Source organism: Trachemys scripta, chromosome 2 (genome assembly GCF_013100865.1).
Source record: "Trachemys scripta elegans isolate TJP31775 chromosome 2, CAS_Tse_1.0, whole genome shotgun sequence".
Taxonomy (NCBI): Eukaryota; Metazoa; Chordata; order Testudines; family Emydidae; genus Trachemys; species Trachemys scripta.
The window spans coordinates 252,010,638-252,031,876 of NC_048299.1; the positions used below are offsets into that span (position 1 = coordinate 252,010,638).

At 40.0% G+C, this 21,239-nt stretch overlaps 1 protein-coding gene across 1 annotated transcript in view; it reads right to left on the bottom strand.

The window, feature by feature from the left end:
- Positions 1-21,239, bottom strand: part of NUDCD1 (NudC domain containing 1) — a 124,151-nt gene that overhangs the window by 5,984 nt on the left and 96,928 nt on the right. The window contains exon 9 of the mRNA XM_034759585.1: positions 2,485-2,644. Coding sequence (XP_034615476.1) covers positions 2,485-2,644 — 160 coding nt within the window. The remainder of the gene's footprint in view (positions 1-2,484; positions 2,645-21,239) is intronic.

Genomic DNA, 21,239 nt, shown 5'->3' on the forward strand with positions numbered 1-21,239 from the left:
ACAAACACAGTCTGGTTTGATTAGGTAAGCCACTATCCAGAACAAGTGTGTTCTCAACTTTGCTGAAGTTATAATGGAAGTGAAGGATTTCTTAGCTTCTCTCACTGATTTAATGTGGGCTTGTACCAATGACCAGTGTTTATTGGACTGAGATCAAGGCCGGCTCCAGGCACCAGCTTAACAAGCAAGTGCTTGGGGCGGTCAAAGGAGAGGGGCGGCACCTGCGGCAATTCGGAGGTGGCAGGTCTCTCACTCCCTTTAGGAGCGAAGGACCTGCTGGTGAACTGCCGCCTCCGATCGTGCCTTTTTTTTTTTTTTTTTTTGCTTGGGGCGGCAGAAATGCTGGAGCCAGCCCTGACTGAGATCTAGTCTCTTCTGCCCTCCTCTTTCATCTGATGGAGCAGTATTCTGTGGCCTGTTGCATTCTACTAGCTTATCAATACCCTAGTCAGGCAGTTATTCATTTTTTCCTAGCTGCAAGTCCTGGAAATCTATGGGATTCAGAAACTTGCAAGCATGCAACAACAGTTATGTCTGCCTCTAACTGGAGGCGCTGGGACAACAGTTTAGGAGTTTTTACTGTGGCTCCGGCAGAAAATAAGATCCAGAGACCACGGGGAAGGACCTTATAGTTATCACAGTGTATGTGAAATCTTGTGCTTGACTGATTTTGATGGAAATAAGATATACAGATCTCAGAGCTACAACCCTTAAATTCAGAAATAGAAACCAGATTCAAAAGGCTGAAATAAAAGAAGAGATATTTTATTAATAACTGGTTAATAAACTAAAGAACAATACTGGCATAAGAGCAAACAGATATAAACTGGTCATGAACACATTCAAGCTGGAAACAGAAGAAGGTTGCTAACCACCAGAGGAGTGAGGTTCTGGAATAGTCTTCTAATAGGAGTTGTGGGGGCAAACAACGTAATTAGTTTTAAGAGAGAGAACTAGACAAATTTATTAGTGCAACTGTGTGATAGGATTGTTTGTGATGGTACGGGGGTAGCCTATGTTCAGGAGCCCTGGGGCTCGCTTCTGGTTTATGTCTTATGTTCCTAAGAGCGCATGTTTCAGCTGGCCATCTGCAGGGGTAAAGATGGGATGTTTCTCTCTCCCAGTGTATCCTGAGATTTTTTTTTTTTTTTTTTTAGTTTCTCTGTGATGCATCAGGATTAGCTAAGGATGGAGATGGGACCTAGGATGGGGAGGGCCAAAGCTCTAAGGTAGCACCAAGCAGATGCTTGGTTCGCTGGGATTCTTGCTCACATGATCACGGCCTAACTGATTGCCATATGTGGGTTCGGGAAGCAATTCTCCCCCAGGGCAGATTGGCAGTCACCTTAGGGAGGGGTTTTGACTTTCTCTGGAGCCTGGAGTGCAGGTCACTTGCCAGGATTATCAGAGTATATCTCACTTAACCCATGCTATGTGGGGTCTTGTGCACTTGTGCACCTTGTTCCTTCCTATTTTCTGGCACATAATATGTCTAGTCTCCTGTGGGCTGTAATACTTTGGCCTAATTTCAGCTGCTGGGTGGTGTTGATGGCCCATGAAACACAGGTCAGGCTAGATGACCTGGTGGTACCTTTTGGCCTTGCACTCTATGACCATGATGTCTACAGACCAGCAGCTAGATAAAAATAGCCAAGGTGTAAAAGATGAACATTATCAGTCTCCTTGCTGCCAAGGTTAATTATTTAAAAGAAAATTACACAATCATTACTAAGACGAGCTTTCATTTTAAATGTGAAAAGCTGAAAAATAATACAAAATGTGAATGTGAGGCTATTTGGCCTGTCACCTTGAACTTAAAGAGTCATCAGACTCTGAAGACCACTTATTAAAAATGTACCTTGCCATGAACATATTACACTTGTACTCTATGCCCTGCACTCGATGCCTGCTGGTTTCTGGTAGACTTTAAGATGCTGGTTGTGAGCTAAAAAGCTTGATATTGCCTGGGGCCTACTTACCCAAAAGACTACCTCTTTTCCTGGGCCATATAACCACAGCTGAGGTCGGCAATGGTACTCAAGCTGAAACCCCTCATTATAAAAGGGAGCTTTCTCTGACCGTTGAGCTCCCCTCCATGATCTGAAATAGCCCAAGTCTGTTGACATTTAAGGCACATCTCTTCTCCCTGATATTTTGTCAAGTATTCTTAAACCTCTTGTTCACATATTTATAAACATTTAGTTATGAAGAATGATGCATTGACCTCAACACTCTTGTGATTAGATAACCTTTTTAACTTCTAAGCTGATCTTCTGTCAAGGCACAAACATTACCTATACCTTCTGTTCTAGTATTTCTAAAATTAATCCAACATTCTCTGATCAACAGAATTAATGCACTAATCAATCAAAATTTAATTAGAGTAACTCATGAACAAAACAGAGATCTAATGGAAATGAGATGGCAAAACCTTGAGTAACATTTGTTAGAAAGAGACAGGCAACTAAGCAGTTCATTCCATACCTAAAGCATTGAAAGTTGCAATGTGCTCCCACATATTGTCCGGTTGGTCATAGCGTGGCTGCCAGAGAAGAGCATCAATATCATGCCGTAAACAGAAGCAAGGCATTTCTTTGGGATCCACCACTGCTGAGAAGAGATACTGGTTGCTTCCAAGATTTACCTAAAAAAGAAATTAAATAAATCTTGAAGATGAATTCAAAAATTGCAAAGCACTCACAATATAAAGAGCAGCAATTTTTCTGTCATATATACAGTTAAGAGACTTGGTATAATTTTAGGACCTGGGAATGTTTTCTTGCAATATTGTATTACTGAAACTTTTTTTTGCAATGTTGTAGTAGCCATGTTGGGCCCAGAATATGGGAGACACAAGGTCGGTGAAGTAATATAATTTAATAGACCAACTTCTGTTGGTGGAAGAGAAGCTTACAAGCTTTGCAGAGCTCTACAGCTTGATGGTCTCTAGAATATGAGTTCTCCAGCTGGGGGTTGAGGCACCCAGGATGGGGTCACAAAAAGGTTTCAAGCCATTTAATTGTATTGACTCAGTTTGATCATAATTATTAGGTTTTGAACCACAGCCCTAATTATCAGGACAAATTCTATTCACTTTCCACATGTGAGTGATTCCCACTGACTGCTGTAAGATGGCTTATATGAGAAAAGCTAGTAGGATTCACTCCAGTATCCTATCTAAACACAACAACACACAATTAAATGTGACATATCACTTTAATTTACTATGAAACAGTCTTCTTGGATAATTAACAATAATACGCTTATGTAGCACTGTAGCTACCAAATCCTCAAGAAGGAGGTTAGTATTATATGAAAAAGGGAAATTAATTAAGTGACATGGCCAAGGCCACTGAAGGATTAGCAGTCAGGAGTTCCTTGTTCCCAGTTTGATGCTCAGATCACACCTATATTTTCTAGAGGAATAAATGTACTTGAGATCTCCTTTACACCTGAAAATGTTCTCACATTCCAAGAGTATAGCAGTTGCTGCTAAATTAAGATACTCTGAATTATTGTAATTTGAAGTAGGTGATGGGGATATGAGATTGCTACACCTGGTTTCAGATCATGCTACAAGTTTATTAGTATTATTACTCCTCTAAGTAGGTTCTGTATGATATTGAATCTTGTAGATCAATATTTTGGTAAGGGCAGACCCCCCAGTACTTGGATTTTTATATTTATTGTTAATTATTTGTATTGTGGTAGTACTTAGAGACCACAGCCCCATTATGTTGGGCACCGTACAAAAATATAATAGAGATGGTCCATTCCCCCCCAAAACCTTACATTCTAAGGATAATATGAAAGACAGCACATAGATAGAGCAGATGGAGAACTGAGACACAGAGAGTTTAAATTATCTGCCCAAGGTTATGCAGGGAGTCTGCAGTAGAGCTGGAAACTGAACCCAAATCTTGTAAGTCAAGCCTCAGCTATAATAGTGTGAGATAATCCTTTCGCAAAGTCAAGCCTCAGCTACAAAGCATCTAGAGTTACTGATGCAGGAAGTGAAACCGGATAATATAGGGATAAATGAAACACGGTGGAATAGTAGTCATGACTGGAGTACATGCTGTTTAGGAAAGACAGAAATAAAGGCAAAGGTGGTGGAGTAGCATTGTCTATCAATGTGAGGTAGACTGTAAAGAAATAAGAAGGGATGGAATGGATAAGACCGAGTCTGTCAGAGCAAAAATCACATTGGGGAAGAAAGCTACTAGAGCCTCACTGAGACAGTACTTGGGGTGTGCTATAGACCACCGGGATCTGATCTGGATAGAAACCTCTAATGTTTTTAATGAAGTAAATACTAATGGGAATTGTGTGATCATGGGAGACTTTAACTTCCCAGATATAGACTGGAAGACAAGTGCTAGTAATAATCATAGGGCTCAGATTTTCCTAGATGCAATACCTGATGGATTCCTTCACCAAGTAGTTGCTGAACCAACAAGAAGGGATGCCATTTTAGATTTGGTTTTGGTGAGTAGTGAGGACATCATAGAAGAAATGGTTATAGGGGACAACTTTGGTTTGAGCGATCATGAGCTAATTCAATTTAAACTAAATGGAAGGATAAACAAAAATAGATCTGTGACTAGGGCTTTTGATTTTAAAAGGGCAAACTTTAAAAAATTAAGGAAATTAGTTAGGGAAGTGGATTGGACTGAAGAAATTGTGGATCTAAAGGTGGAGGAGGCCCGGAATTACTTCAAGTCAAAGTTGCAGAAACTATGAGAAGCGTGCATCCCAATAAAGGGAAAAAAATTCAAAGGCAGGAGTTGACCAAGCTGGATGAGCAAGCATCTCAGAGAGGTGATTAAGAAAAAGCAGAAAGCCTACAAGGAGTGGAAGATGCGAGTGATCAGCAAGGAAGGCTACCTTATTGAGATCAGAACATGTAGGGATAAAGTGAGAAGGGCCAAAAGCCGTGTAGAGTTGGACCTTGCAAAGGGAATTAAAACCAATAGTAAAAGGTTCTATAGCCATATAAATAAGAGGAAAACAAAGGAAGAAGAAGTGGGACCGCTAAACATTGAGGATGGAGTGGAGGTTGGATAATCTAGGCATGGCCCAATATCTAAACAAATACTTTGCCTCAGTCTTTAATGAGGCTAATGAGGAGCTTAGCGATAATGGTAGGATGACAATGGGAATGAGGACATGGAGGTAGATATTACCACATCCGAGGTAGAAGCCAAATTCGAACAGCTTAATGGGACTAAATCGGGGGGCCCAGATAATCTTCATCCAATAATATTAAAGGAACTGGCACATGAAATTGCAAGCTCATTAGCAAGAAGTTTTAATGAATCTGTAAACTCAGGGGTTGTATGGGAAAATTGCGAACATAGTTCTCATCTTTAAGAAAGGGAAAAAAAGTGATCCAGACAACTACAGGCCTGTTAGTTTGACATCTGTAGTATGCAAGGTCTTGGAAAAAAAATTTGAAGGAGAAAGTAGTTAAGGACATGGGGTCCATGGTAATTGGGACAAAATACAACATGGTTTTACAAAAGGTAGATCGTGCCAAAGCAATCTGATCTCCTTCTTTGAGAAAGTAACAGATTTTCTAGACAAAGGAAACAGTGGATCTAATTTACCTCGATTTCAGTAAGGCATTTGATACGGGTTCCACATGGGGAATTCTTAGCTAAACTGGAAAAGATGGGGATCAATATGAAAACTGAAAGGTGGAGAAGGAACTGGTTAAAGGGGAGACTACAATAGGTCGTACTGAAAAGGTGAACTGTCAGGCTGGAGGGACGTTACTAATGCTGTTCCTCAGAGATTGGTTTTGGGACTAATCTTATTTAATATTTTTATTACTTACCTTGGCACAAAAAGTGGGAATGTGCTAATAAAGTTTGTGGATGACACAAAGCTAGGAGGTATTGCCAATACAGAGAAGGACCGGGATATCATACAGGAAGATCTGGATGACCTTGTAAACTGGAGTAATAGGATGAAATTTAGTAATGAAAAGTGCAAGGTCATGCATTTAGGGATTAACAAGAATTACTGTTATAAACTGGGGACGCATCAGTTGGAAGTAACAGGAAGGAGGATGACCTCGGAGTATTGGTTGATCACAGGATGACTATGAGCCACCAATGTGATATGGCCATGAAAAAAGCTAATGCGGTTTTGGGATGCATCAGGTGAGATATTTCCAGTAGAGATAAGGAGGTGTTAGTACCATTATACAAGGCACTGGTGAGACCTCATCTGGAATAGTGTGTGCAGTTCTGGTCTCCCATGTTTAAGAAGGAATGGAAAACCTGTCTTATGAAAGGAGACTCAAAGGGCTTGGCTTGTTTAAAAAAAAAAAAAAAAAGAAGGCTGAGGGGAGATACGATTGCTCTCTATAAATATATCAGAGGGATAAATACCAAGGAGGGAGAGGAATTATTTAAGCTCACTACCAATGTGGACACAAGAACAAATGGATATAAACTGGCCATCAGGAAGTTTAGACTTGAAATTAGACAAAGATTTCTAACAACCAGAGGAGTGAGGTTCTGGAACAGCCTTCCAAGGGGAGCAGTGGGGGCAAAAGACATATCTGGCTTCAAGACTAAGCTTGATAAATTTATGGATGGGGTGGTATAATGGGATAGCCTAATTTTGGCAATTAATTGGTCTTTGACTATTAGCGGTAAATATGCCCTATGGCCTGTGATGGATGTTAGTTGGGGTGGGATCTGAGTTACTACAGAGAATTCTTTGCTGGGTGTCTGGATGGTGAGTCTTGCCAACATGTTCAGGGTTTAGCTGATCACCATATTTGGGATCAGGAAGGAATTTTCCTCCAGGGCAGATTGGCAGAGGCCCTGGGGGTTTTTCGCCTTCCTCTGCAGCGTGGGGCACAGGTCACTTGCTTGAAGATTCTCTGCATCTTGAAATCTTTAAACCATGATTTGAGGACTTCAATGGCTCAGACACAGGTTTGATATAGGAGTGGGTGGGTAAGATTCTGTGGCCTGCGTTGTACAGGAGGTCAGACTAGATGATCATAATGGTCCCTTCTGACCTTAAAGTCTATGATTCCTTGGACAGCAGCTCCTCCTCCTCTACAGCAGCTTCCATAAACATCCAGGCTCTTCAGATGTATTAGCAGTTGTAAAAGATGTGAAGTAACCCCAGCAGTCAATAGGGGCTTACTGCAACAAGAAGAACAGCAAGGACAGATTTCCTAGCCATCCACAGGCAAAGAGCTGCCAGTATGGCTGGAGTCAAGAGCATCAATCAGGAACTTTATGGAGAGTGGGCAGTGAGATGTAAGAAATTATATTTTGACTAAGGGCTGAAAATGTGCTCAACATGGGCAAGATGGAAAGTCCAAATAGTCTATGCGCCAAAAAAGTTTACAATCTAGCAGACGGAAGGGTGCCAAGTAGTAAAGCAGAAACAAGCAGACCAGTCGGAGTGGACACTGAGGAGCATAGCAGAGTGTCACAGAGACATGTGTGTAAGAAGTGGGGACTGAAATGAAGGGAAGAAAATGGCAGAGAGGTTTTTGGGAAAAGAAATTAAATTAGATTTTTCAGGTTTTACTAACTGTAAACTTCAATTCACGTAATCAGAAATGTGGTTTGATTTTAACATTACCTATACATGTACAGATTAACCTAGCACTATAACTGTATCTTTGCAATTTCTAGAGTCCCTATCCCCATGGTATCTTAGAGCTACAATTGCCAGAGATATTGTGGGATCACAAATGGGATCAAGATCCATGAAATGCTTTCTCAGGAAGCGGCCCACACTCTGAAAGTGTTTTTTAACTACTGCTTTTTAGTACAAACACAGTTGGTCTCCACAGCCCTAAGATCAGAGGATTTCTGTGATAATACAGATGCACTCCACACCTACCTGGCTTTCTATGACAACTCTGGCTGGCTCACTAGAAAAACAACTTTCGCTCTCCTGGCATTGACACCGCCTCATCAATTATTGGGAACGGACTACATCCACCCTGATTGAATTGGCCCTGTCTTTTTTCCAGAAGTAATTGTAGTATTTTGAAAGACGTGATCAGTGATGTTTAAGATTGTTTAGACATATTATTGTATTTCAGTATTGCAAATGGCACAATGTAACAAGCATATATTTTGCATGGAATTGACATTTCTATGAACAGATCATTTGGATGCATGGTATATACTGCAACCAGCTACTTTGCAAAAGGATTATCTCACACTATTATCCAAAAGAAGCAGAAACAACCAAACAGAGAGAAGAACTATGCAAGTTTGAAGCCATCATGGGTTTGCAGCAGCAGGAACCAGACGAATCTAGGACAGAGGCCCCTGCCTCTTCCCTCACACAACCCTGTTTGACTGGCTTTCCTTCCAGAAATCTATGCAAGACATCTCACATGACATTCAACCATGCAGGCCACACCTAGCATAGTCCTGTAGTCCAGATTGAATATTGTGTGTTCAGTTAGGAACAAGTGGCCTGCATTTGTGGCTCATGGATATCAGAGGCCATATGGTCCCCCTGCTGGGTGGGTGGGTGGGTGTGTGTGTGTGTGTGTAGGAGCCACCAAGTGGGAGCAGGTACAGAAAGTGAAGAAGGGTGGGGTTGAGTGCTGCCACTGTTTACCCATTCTGCAAATCAGCCAGCACCCCCCAACACAATCCCCAGCCAAGTCCCAGCTTCCACTCAGCCCTCAGCCACTCTACCCAGCTACCTTCCAGGTCCATAAACTCTACCCCCAACCATGCTCATCTCTCCCCAGCTCCCCCCTGAACACCCTCACAAACCCAACTGTCTCAAACTTTCACCTTCCTTATCCCCAGACCTCTGCCCACCCTGCTCTCCCAGTTTCTGAACCTGATCTCATCTTTCCCAGTGGACAATCCTAGTCATCCCAAATTTTCACTTCCACACTACCAGAAACCCAGCTGACCTGGCTTTCCCACTCCAGAGAGCCCCTATCCAGTACCCATCTATGTCCCAGACACCCTTCAGCATCTATTCACTTGCAAAGTTTTCTGCAGCTCCTTGTCCTATTCCCATCACTGCTTGAGGCAGGATGTGTTGACCTTAAGCTGAAGTGTATGGTTAGATATAAATTACTTGGCTAACCCACGTGTTATCGTACAACATTTGACTTTGTTTCTCCAGAGAAGGGGAAGTGAAGCAGTGGGGGAAGAGACATAAATCTTAGTTGGACATTGTGCCTTTGCACACGTACGAAGAGCAAGGTGGGGCCACACAGAAAGACCAGAAACTGCCAGTACAGGAAGTTACCAGTAGTTTACCAGACATGCCCAGTAGCTCTTCTGAGGCGGTATGGCAAATTTTCATTGTGGGAAACCTACCTGTCATACCTTAATCACCCTCTGAAAGCTGAGCCAAACAACAAAGGGGAAAAGGTTAAAAATAGCTCTTTAGACTTGAGCTGCTGATTGATTCAGGACCAACAATTATGTTTGCTGTGAGGGATGGGTCCCAATAACTGTACCTATTCAGGGTGCAGATTTGTGTTTCGCCAGTACCTGAGAAGACCAGACAGCTGCTAACCCAAGGTCTGGAATGCTGCTAGCTGTGGAAATCCGCAGACTGCTTGTTTGCTGACAGGGTTCTGAAGTGTTTGAAAGGACTGAGATGCTGCCATTTCTCAAGCTCTGATGAGTCTGGGTCACACACTACATACTATGGTCCCAGAGTGAAGACTGAGAAATCATCTCTGAGAGAAAATCAGAGGGGAAGTGTGTTTTGAGGTGTGTGCTAAAGTTTAGAAAATGTCATGTTGAAACCTTATATTTGAATATATGTAACAGAAACAAAGGTGGAGCAGTCTGTATTAGGAACACCAGTAGGTTTATTGTCCAATAGCTTTTCCTCGAAGTTATTCATAGTATTAAAAGTATTATTATTAAAATGTGTTCTGGGTACATTAAATGTGTTACTACAAAAGTCTATAGTACTATTTGAAATTGACTGGGAGGTATTAACACTTATTTATCAAGGATTTACTTACAATAGCCCTGAGGATTAACTGTGCATAATAGTTTTCAAAAGGACCTGAAAAGTCAGAACTGTGCTTCAGCAAGAAGTTAAGTTGAGATACAGGAAGAAAAGGAATGTAACAGTTATGTAGAATATTGCCCGGTCATCCCCCGATCCTATAACATTTACAAATACACAAATTATTCTGTGAGCTAATTTACATATGTTGGAATCATTATTTATGCAGGGTTTTACCACAACACTAATTTAACTGTAAATTCCATTATTAAATCCAAAAGCTGAATGGTATTTGTACAATTTCTCTAAACATGCCTAACAAACCTAATAAATAAGCAATTTTCTACATCCAGATAGAAACAAAACATTTATAAGCATTTGATCAAGATACTTACAAATGGGCTAAACCCAGAGGTGTTTAGACCAATGTTGGTTGGCTCCAAGTTGACCAGGCAGGTATTAGCAATGAACCCTATAAGAGATTACCTTTTTATATACCCTTTAACACACAAGTGATGTCATTGTCATTTACTGACATCAGCTAAAAACAATTTGAGACCGTTCATCCTTATTTCCAGTCTTAATCCAGATTGAAAATTTTCAATCTCCTCTCTCCAAGGCCTTTCCTCTTTATCTCTTCCCCTCCTTCTTGCTGATGAACATTTTTTTCATTGCAACTGGGTTCACATAGGCCCTAATTTTTGAGACAGCACTGGTATGTGAGGTGGGAAGGTCCATATAGACTCAATCTAAGACAATTTTTTTTGTCTTACTTAAAACCATCTGCAGTCACCCCTATCGGTCAGAGGCCTTCATTTTAGAAACTTTCCTTTATTTCATGCGTTATTCTTGTGAACCAGACAGCCTCCCTATTTTATTCCTTCTGGCCTTACAACTCGTTACGTTCAAGGGCTTTCTTTTATTTGCTAGTTAGGGCCTTTCTTTCAAAACACATTCTTTTAACCACACTTTAATTTTAATTCTATAATTTTATATTTATTATACAATATATTTGCAAATAATTTGCACAAAATTTGGCAGCTGTGACCTCTCCTTCATGGTGGGGGAAGAGAGGAAGTGACAGGAACCACACAGTGATTCTAGATGTAAGGAGCCCCTGCTGGGAAACCTTTTCGTATCTTCTTCAATCCAAAATATTTCCTTTTTCTTCCTTCACTCCACACTAATCAACTATTTTCAAAGTACCCAGGTCACATAGTGTGTCCAAAGCCCATCAATGCCAGTCCTGTTCTGACGCAGCTACTCCCTCCTCAGCAAATAGCCCTGCCTTTCATGGCAAAACCAATCCCTGTTGACTTGGGAATGAGACAAACTGAAGTTTCCAGTCCTGATCTGTGATAACATACTGGGTTGCCACTGGCCTACCCCTGGCTATTGCTGTTCATAAAACTAAAGGAGCATGGAAGAGTCAGTAACTTTTACCTCCTAACTTTTAAAGCAAGCTATCAGTATAATTCCTTATAGGGAAGTTGAACAATTCCATTTGAGTTAGATATGACAAGTGATATTTTTAAACATACAAATTATAGGCCTAAATTAGAGTACATTCAGTGGAGGCTAATGGCTAGCACTCTAAATGATGACACTTTGCATGGATGTTTTAGAAGAAAAATCTCAGAAAAAACTGAAGTTACAATAAAAATCCTCCTACTGAACAGATTTAATTCATGGTATGTACACTTAGATATAATTCAAGGTGGGGAATGTCCTTAAATATTTTTTCTTCTTAATTTTACCCAACAGCAACACGTTGAATAACATTCTGAGGCTATGTCTGCACTAGGAGTACAGGAATACTGGGATAGTATAGCAGCAAAGTGCTCCTAGTGTGGAAGCAGCTTTACCAGCAAAGCTATGCTTTGCAGAGTTGTAATAAAATCACTCTCCAGCCCCCCCCAAGTAAAACAAGCTATACCAGTAAAATATCAATTTTGCTGGTATAATTGTGTCTACAGTAGAGGCTTCTGAAGGCAAAACTATGTCAATTAGGAATCAGAGCTCATCACGGTCCTGACCAGCATAGCTGTACTGACAGAAATCAGTAGTGCAGACATAACTTGAGCTAATGTTTCACAAAAGTTCTACCTCTCTTATGAGCACAAAGATATACAAAGCTTAATATTTTATACCATCATCTAGTTAAAGGTGAACAACAACTATTATTCACATCTCTGTAAAGGAATTCTGATACTCCCCTGAATCATTTCTACAAGGAGGATTTTCACAGACTTCAGAATCAGAGGTATCAAGTGATTTCAGCCATATAACTTGAGCAAAGTGTGCAGAAATGAATTAACACAACAAAGTACATGGTGGAAAGTTAGAATTAACACACAAATACACTGTTTCCCCTAACAAAGAAAAATTGTCTAGACATGACATTTCATGTATTTCTCCCCTGACCCATAGCAGCCTTACCTCATTTTTCTTTATATCACTGAGATGCATTATAAAACATGAAGACATCTGTTTCTGGACTACCAGGCTGGAATACTCTAACAATAAGGAATTATAAACTCAGCTATTAAAAGGAAAATATTTTAAAAAGTGTTTGGTGTTTTAAAATTTAAAAAAAGATGGTTTAAGTGATTTGTAAGCTTCGAGATATATAAAGCAATTAAATTTGAGTAGGATGGATTAGATGCAAAGACGAAACATTTAGGACATCTTTCAAAAAGGCTGAATACTATGACTAGAGATTATTGCTTTTATAATAGATAAAAATGAATTAAAAATGGACATGTATTTATTTTCTTTCCCATCAAAAGGGTTTGGAAATGGTGCAGTTCATTAGCATTCCTGTTGATTAGACTTTCAAAGTGCAAGGCAGCACAGTTTTGTACATGGGGCACAGGACTGGGAGTCAGGAGACCTGAGTTCTAATCCCTGCTCAATCACTAACCTGCCATGTGACCTGTGGCAAGTCACTTCACCTCGGTGTCTCTGCTGTTTCCCCTCCCACCTTTTGTCTTGTATATGCTCTTCAAGGCAGTGACTGTCACCACATCTGTGCAGTTTCTACACTATGGGGCTCCAGATGAGCCTCTGAGAACTATTACAATACAGTCACATACACCGTGACAATTTGGTGGATAGCTCCAAAGGACAACTAATGAGATGTGGAAACTCTTACTCCGAGGCCAATTATTCAGACTTTGTTTTGGTTAATGGAAGGAGATGGGGCAAAAAGAGGAAGAAAACAACAGGAGGAGATTAATTATGTAAGACACTACATAAGGAAAAAAATGTACTGTTAAAGGTAGTGATCAAGATTACACATTGAATTAAAGATGTCCTTTTCTAAAACTGTAGTGTGTGTGTGTGTGTGCGTGCGCGCTAAATTGAAGGGTTACTGATTTAAAAACATCCATAATTCAAGTCAGGTCAGTAATGACCATAAGTCATCTCTATCTGTCAGCTACATGATGCTATCACTAAATTGCCTCATGGACAGGTGCTGAAATGACAAAACCATCACCACAATAGGTACGAATACTTGTTAATGGTGTCAGTAAAGACATTATCTATTGGATGATCAGGGAGGCAAAATTTCCCTCTGACTACTATAGTTGGTCCCTGCTGTCAAGGGCTAATGTTTATTAAGAGCCACTTTAGGGAACCTTTCACTGCCTATGCGCTTGTTGAGTTCTGTGGCTGAACAGGTTATCTTGTTTTTTTCAGATTTGAATCTGGCATTTTCTAAAGCATTAAAATTTGCTTAAGAGGAAAAGATTCAGTACTCATACAAAAACTACAGCTGTTTGCATTCAGTTTAATTAAAGTTTGCCTAAACTGCACTATTTTCCAAAACACTTAGAATGGCCTGGGGTTCGTGGCCATGAAATATGAGAGAGGAATTTATTTATTTATTTAAGATTCTGAGCTTGTTGTGACTGCTGTAATCAAACCACTTCAAGTGGAAATGAAAATCTCATCTTTGGAAATCTACAACTGCATAGTATGTAAAAGAAATGATGTTCTACACCATTTGGTGAAAACACTATCGAGTACAAATCTCTTCAGATCTGGAAAAAACAGACAAAGGCCATTCAAACTGGGATCAAATCAAGATTTACAACATAATTAAGAAATAAGTTTAATATCTACTCAGACTTCTCTGAGCAAGGAAAAAAAAATCAGGAGTCCTGACTCCTAGTCTTCTGCTCTACTAGACTGCACTCTGTCCCAAAGAAATATCATCCTACTTGTGCTGAGAGCTTTAACCATATAGTTGTACAATCCTCTGGTGCATATAGGGCTGCACAGGCTCAGAGGGTGGGAAGAGAGAGAGAGAGGTTTTCTTCCAAGAATAAACCAAAAAAAAAAAAAAAAAAAGTCTATGATTCACAACTATAAAACTCAAAAGGAACATTGACTCAATAAATTCTTACTTCTCAAATCTTGTGTCCAGATTGGAAGTTAGTCAAATAAATATATAAATACATTTAAGAAATTCCGATTTTGAAACAAGAGGGATGTTATTTTTTAAAATTAAATCCTTCTCAGTCGATGCCTCTATGCTGGCAGAAAGGAAAGCTTTGTGACTCATGTGGGGCAGATGAGCACACATGGGTATAAAAAAAAGCCAAAACTGAGTTCTGTTGTTCCCACTTTGCTCTCTTCTTAACACAGTAGCTGGAAACATTAAGAATCGTCGCTGATGAATCTGAACGGTAAATGGGTCTGAAATAGACCTATTTGCTGGGATAAAACACTTTGTTGCTGTTAAACATCATTCTAGCTCAAAAAGCTAAGATCCAAACAAAACTAACTCATTTCCTTTCAAAGCATGCAACCTACCTAAAGAATGCCCCTTCCTACTATACAGAAGAGAGCAGGGTGTTGTTCTCCCAGTGTTTGGCCTTCCATATGTGTAGCTGCCTTTTAAACAGTCCCATTTTTCTTCTACATTTTATTAATTAGAACTGTCAAGATTTCCTAGCATGGGCAGCTCCAACCTCTTCCTGGGGCAGAGGGGGTGAGGTAGGCTAGAGAGAAAATTGGGGGGGGAGGGGGGCAGGAGGGGAGTCTGCACTACGCATCTTGTGGGCACACTTAAAAAAAATATGCACTTAAAAGTGTGTTTTTTATCTATGTTATCCTCAAAAGGAGAATAAAATATAGACAGATCAGTTTTAAACTTCATCTATGGCAGGTCACTGGTGCAACATTTATTCACAGAAAATCAATAGGAAAAAAAGCTAAGCCAATAACCAACCAACCAAACAATAAATAAATGCAGAGTTCTGGAAAAAATTACTGTTAAATAATATTAATAGCTAACGACTTTAAATCAGATAAAAATACTATATTATGTTTTTAAATTAGCCATTTGCACATGGCAAAGTTGGGGATGTGAACTGGGAAGGGAGGAAACAGGGGCATTTCAGATTTTGGTGTGTGTGTGGTTGTGGTGGTGGGGGATGGGGAAGGGGGGACGGGACGGGACAACTTTAATCATGATTCCAGGGGCTACTTAGGCACCTGAAAACTCTAGTTTTTTTTGCAGGCCCCAAGGCATTTAGAGATTCTAGGTCATAACCAACACCTTTAACTCCACCTAGAAGCCAACGGGCAGCCAGAACATGGAGCATCGGTAACATATGCCTCCACTGAGAAGCGCAGGTTAATGAATGGGCTGTCACATACTGCACAATTGCTAAAACTCAGTTGAAATAGCTATCTTCAGATGACAATGTTACTTTCCATGAAGGCTGGTTCTTAACGAAGTTTTAATGATCTTCTTGACTAATTTTAAGATTAAAATTTTAACACTGACCAAAAGCTACTCATTAAAATATTATTATTGTCAGCACCTAATAAAGAGTAAGACAGATGGCCCAGCAGCCAAGTGAACATTTTGACTGTGTAGCTGATTTATTAAAAAAGGAGAAGTAGGATTAGGAGTTAGTTTTAGGTAATTTAGAACAGGGGACGGCAACCTTTCAGAAGTGGTGTGCCAAGTCTTCATTTATTCACTCTAATTTAAGGTTTCGAGTGCAGTAATACATTTTAACATTTTTAGAAGATGTCTTTTTAGAAGTCTATAATATATAACTAAACTATTGTTGCATGTAAAATAAATAAGGTTTTTAAAATGTTTAAGAAGCTTCATTTAAAATTAAATTAAAATGCAGAGCCCCCTGGACCGGTGGCCAGGACCCGGGCAGTGCGAGTGCCTCTGAAAATCAGCTTGCGTGCCATAGGTTGCCTACCCCTGTTCTAGAATCTGAACATTATCATGAAAGTTCACATTTCAGGTCAGTTTAATAACACTGCTGTAACCATTTTTTGCATGGCTCTTGCAAAGCAAGCAGAAAAAAAACCAAATGTCTTTAAGTTCATTTAATCAAATTTTACAGCTAATTAAAATAAAGCCACCATGTCAGTTATTAAAAGAATTATGAGAGTTCTGTCTATAATTACATTAATTAATTAGAATCATGTTATCCCTTTTGATTTACATGATAGTATCCACCTATATGAGATAAAAGATCAGCTGTCCTTTCTTTAGTCTGAAAAAGAGAGACAGTCAAAGAAAACGATGTGTCAATAACTGATATTAGCTTCTTGATTCCAGGGATGCACTTTTTCTCTCAAATGAAAAGAAAGAATCTTGATAATGCCTGACATCAATTATTGGAGGCTTGTAAAGAGAACACCCTCCCCCCCCCCCCCCCAGTATCCTTTATTGCAGTCATTTTCTTTCACATAAAGGTTTGACTGCTTAATCAATGGTTAAGTTTTCCTGCCCCAGATATAATAATCCTCATAACTAGTCCTTACTTGGAAAACAGCTAGATCTTAAAATCATGATACAAGAACTGTTATGGATAAAAGTTAACTTGCAAGTAGGGGTAGGGAGAGAGTGAATGAAAAAAATATATGTAATGCTCAGTGTTTCTGATATCAAAAGCCAACCCAAAGAAGTTCACATTGGACACTATCATGCATATATACTCTGTAGGCTAAAATAATTTGCATTGCTGCTCATTCCATAACATTTTAACTAATTTATACTAGTTTTATCACCAATAAAAAGAATCAACTGAAACATAGATGTGTAACTTTAAGCTACAAAGAATATAAGTGAATATACACAGTTCATGAACAGAATTTGTTTTAGAATTTTTCTAGACAGTAAGAGGCTGCTTACTAACTGTTCTTGCCCTGAGGCTTTCTTTAGCCACAAATCTGAGAGTCAACTTCATTTAGATTAAAAGGGCAGGGACGTGTGTGTGTGTCTCTCTCTCTCTCTCTCTCTCTCTAATGGCTGGCCAGACACACACACAGTATCCCCTATTACAAGACAATAAGTGCATAATGTTTTCACCCCTTAGGTCATAGAGAGCTGAGATACTACCACCTGAAATAAAAACCCCTTTCCATCAGGTGAAATGACTCTATGGCCTTCTTTACCAAAAGGGCTTCTGGATTACCTACAGCATCCCCTCCTGAGAAAAGGCTATCTGGACAACAAATTCAGAGGGCTTTTTGAAAATGAAACCTCATAGCCCCACCATGTAATGATCAGGTCCCAAGTATACAAAGTGAACAGGGACAATCAGAGGCTAGAGACTCTAAGAGATCCTAGTAGGCTATAGAAAGTGACTAGCTGGTGGGCTATGCATTCCAGAAGCCTTTAGAATCAGCTTGCTTGTTGAAAGTAGTCTTGCATTCTGCCACAGGAGACAGAGGTGGATAATCAGCTCTCAGTCAGCCTTCAGAGAAAGCCATAACTTTCCCCTTTTGGGGGAAGCCCAAGGGACAGGATATATACCCAAGAGAATACAGGATAAGCTTTGATTCCTTAGCAGAAAACAAAGAGGTTCCACCTGATCTTTAAAATCATCTCTGGCCTCATGCAGGTCCTCATGCTTTTTTTTGGATTTTCTAGTGGAATCCAGAGGCCTGCAGCAAGGTGGATCGGAGGATGTCCATTTCACCCTGACAAGAATTCCTTTTACCAGGTTACCTGTCTCAATAGATATCTGAAGCTGATAATGAGCCAATTCTACAAGTATTTTTGGTTCACTTTATTGTCTCGATAAGTTTCCTAACATAAAAACTGTAAACCAAATGTCAGACCTTCTCTTATGGCCAACTTAATAACCTACACAACTTTCCTTCAATTCCCAAAGAATATTTTTCAAAAATTATAGGATTAGAAACTTAAACATCATCACTATATGAGTGTCCTGTCCAAATTTCAGCAAACAAAATATAAGCTGAAGTAATCAGTCATTTAACAATGTTTTTGTAAAGGATCACAGATGCTCATCCACAACTGATCATGACACAAATGAGAATGAAACAAAACACACATAGATTTTAAAGCAGGAGACCACAACTTCTTATATTTTTAACTTTAATGAGGGAGACACCAACTCTCCATTTGTCCAAAAAAATTCCAGGCATTTACTTGTGTCCAATGTGATGTTAAAGGGCTTCCATGTCAAATATCTAGCATTCAGAGTTGGCCCCCTTCAGCCTATTCCCCTAGGATTCAGCCAGCCTCTGAATTCTCTTGCATTCCTCACAAGACAAAATGACGGTACACTCAAAGATACCTCAGTCTGTGAAGAACTAAAGACTCTCCTCATTCCTCCAGACGAGCAAGGTCAACAAGCCAACTTTTGGGTCTCTTATGCAGATTCATAGAAACGTAGGGCTGGAAGGGAGCTTGAGTGGTCATCTATACCAGACCCCCATGCTAAAGCAGTACCAAGTAAACCTACACTATCCCTGACAGTGTTTGTCCAACATGTTCTTAAAAATCTCAATGACAGGAATTACATAACCTCCCTTGCTAACCCATTCCAGGGTTTACCTACTCTGATAGTTAGAAAGTTTTCCTAACATCTAACCTAAATCTCCCTTGCTGCAGATTAGGACCGTTACTACTTGTCCTACATTTAGTGCTCTGGGCAGGGGGAAAGAAAGGAGGGGTTGAGAGTAGCCTGAGCCTATCCCTCTCCTTCTTCTCAGGATCAAAGGGTTGTCTGTCACCTATAGATCTGATCCCCCCCCCCCCCCCCCCCCCCCCCCACGGGATTTAATAAAGTATTTTAAAAACAAATCAATTTGCATTGAGCCTGTTATTTCCTAGTAGCTAGCTGGAAATTATTTGATCTTTGAGTGAAAAGAGGAGTTCTCTCATCTCATAAGTATCTCTTTGCTTGTTATGCAGTCTCTGTAATGATCTTCCCCACAATTATTGCAGTTAATATATTAGCCTCTTGGGTTGGACACAAACAAGATGCTTTATTACTCTCACATACAGTACTTTGGAGAAAGTGCTTTGTTGATTAGTCATGGAAGATTATTTTTCAGCAAAGAGTAACCCATTCTTATAAAACCATAAAAAGATTTGTGAAGTACTAGAACAATTTTCTACTAGTTCTGAAAATATTCAACTAGTATGAAAGATGTTTTCATGCACGGTTTGATCTTCAGGGACATAGCACTTAGCATCCACTCCTTTGATACACAAGACTTCTCCCTTTCAGAATCTATTTTCATATATGGTAGAGTTTATAAGTGAAATGAGTTTGGTAGTCTTAAATCTAATCCACGGGGCGTATTTTCTCACATTAGAGCACCATATAATGCAAGTCAGAAACACAGCTATGTTGTAAACCATGCATCACATCTGCTTGCTAATACTTCCAACAATAGCAAGTGCTACCGAAACATCACTTTAATAAGAATGAACAAATTAATTCACAATCACTTTTTATAAGAGGACTATTTGCAAATGACTGAACTTGCCTAATACTGGTGCAAAGACACCAGAAGACCAGCATAACTACTAGTCAAGCAAGTATCCAAGACAAAAGTGGAGCATAACACAGACTGCTAAACAGGAAGTATATGTTGCCTCTGAATACTGGACAGATTTCATTTTTGGTTTTGAATATTGACATTTGTTCTATCTACAGTTTGCAAAGATAAACTAAGCTCCTCTGAATCCCATCTACTCAATTCCCGCAATTAAGCAGATGTAACTGGGAGAGCCCATGGGAAGGGAAAAAATGACTGTTAGCAAAACTTTGTGAAGCAGGAAAAAACAGAAAATGTACACTTTCCTTTTACATAGAAGATATCATTTAGGTTGATGGAACTCACAAGACCTCACAACTATTCTCTCTGCACATGCTCAGTTCAGTAAGAAGCATCATCTGTGCAGATTCCGCAATTATATTAGGATGCACAATGAATCACAACTGTGCCCTATGATTCTCCAAGTTCCTTAAGTGCAGGGATTTTTTTCCTCCATTATTTTCCCCACAAATCTTTCCCCGAGCTAAGGATCAGGGTGGCCTCCAGTGTCTTAACTGGTACCAAAGCCTGGAGACTTAAGCAAGTCTCAACTTGCTACTTTCTCAGAGGTATTGAGGACATGGCACTGGTAGATCTTCTCCATATTGGTGACTCTGGGTTCATGAGAGAGAATGAGATCCTCTGAAGAAAGGAACTGGGAAGGAGGTAGAGGGCTCTAATAGCCTTACATGAAGTTTGGGATGATTCCGATTGGCGAGATGGAGGCTGTTGAGGTATCGAGGTAATTGTGGTGTCATCTCCTTTTTCAGAGGTATGGTTAGATGCTGCTACCATCGCACTGATAGACCTGGGTCTCTTGCAGTGCTGCAAGGTGTCAGACGGTGCTGCCTCAGTAGTTACTCTGGTGATAGCTATGTCCAAATGAGGTTTTCCCTCTGTACCAAGGCTTCAGTACCGCACTCAGTCAGAGCTTCTACAATACCCTTGGAGGAACAAGAGGACTCCTGAGAATGGATCTTATGGGGCTATCTATCTCTTTTCTTCATTTCCTTGTTTGAAGAGATAGGTTTCCTTGTCTAGAACTGCAAATGAAGCAGCAACAAGGACCAAGATGGCCTATGACCAATGTTCCAGGGGATAGGAACTTCTCCAGAGCTAGGGCTGAAAGATCCAAGAAGTGGAGGGAAAGGAGCCCCTCTCTCCCCTCTTCTACTAACACGCCAGTGTTAAATAAAATAAATAGGTATCAAATGAATGCAGAAAAAACTACTAAAATAAATAATATGGTAAAGAATTCACAAAATGAAGGCAGGAAGCTGCATACAGCAGAACTCTTTCTTGAGCCACAGGCAGTTGAGAAAGAACAGTGCGGTGGCAGGCTCATGCCTCCCCATAACCTCTCATTCAGAGCATGAGGCATTGCTCTCCTACAGTCACTACACTGTAGT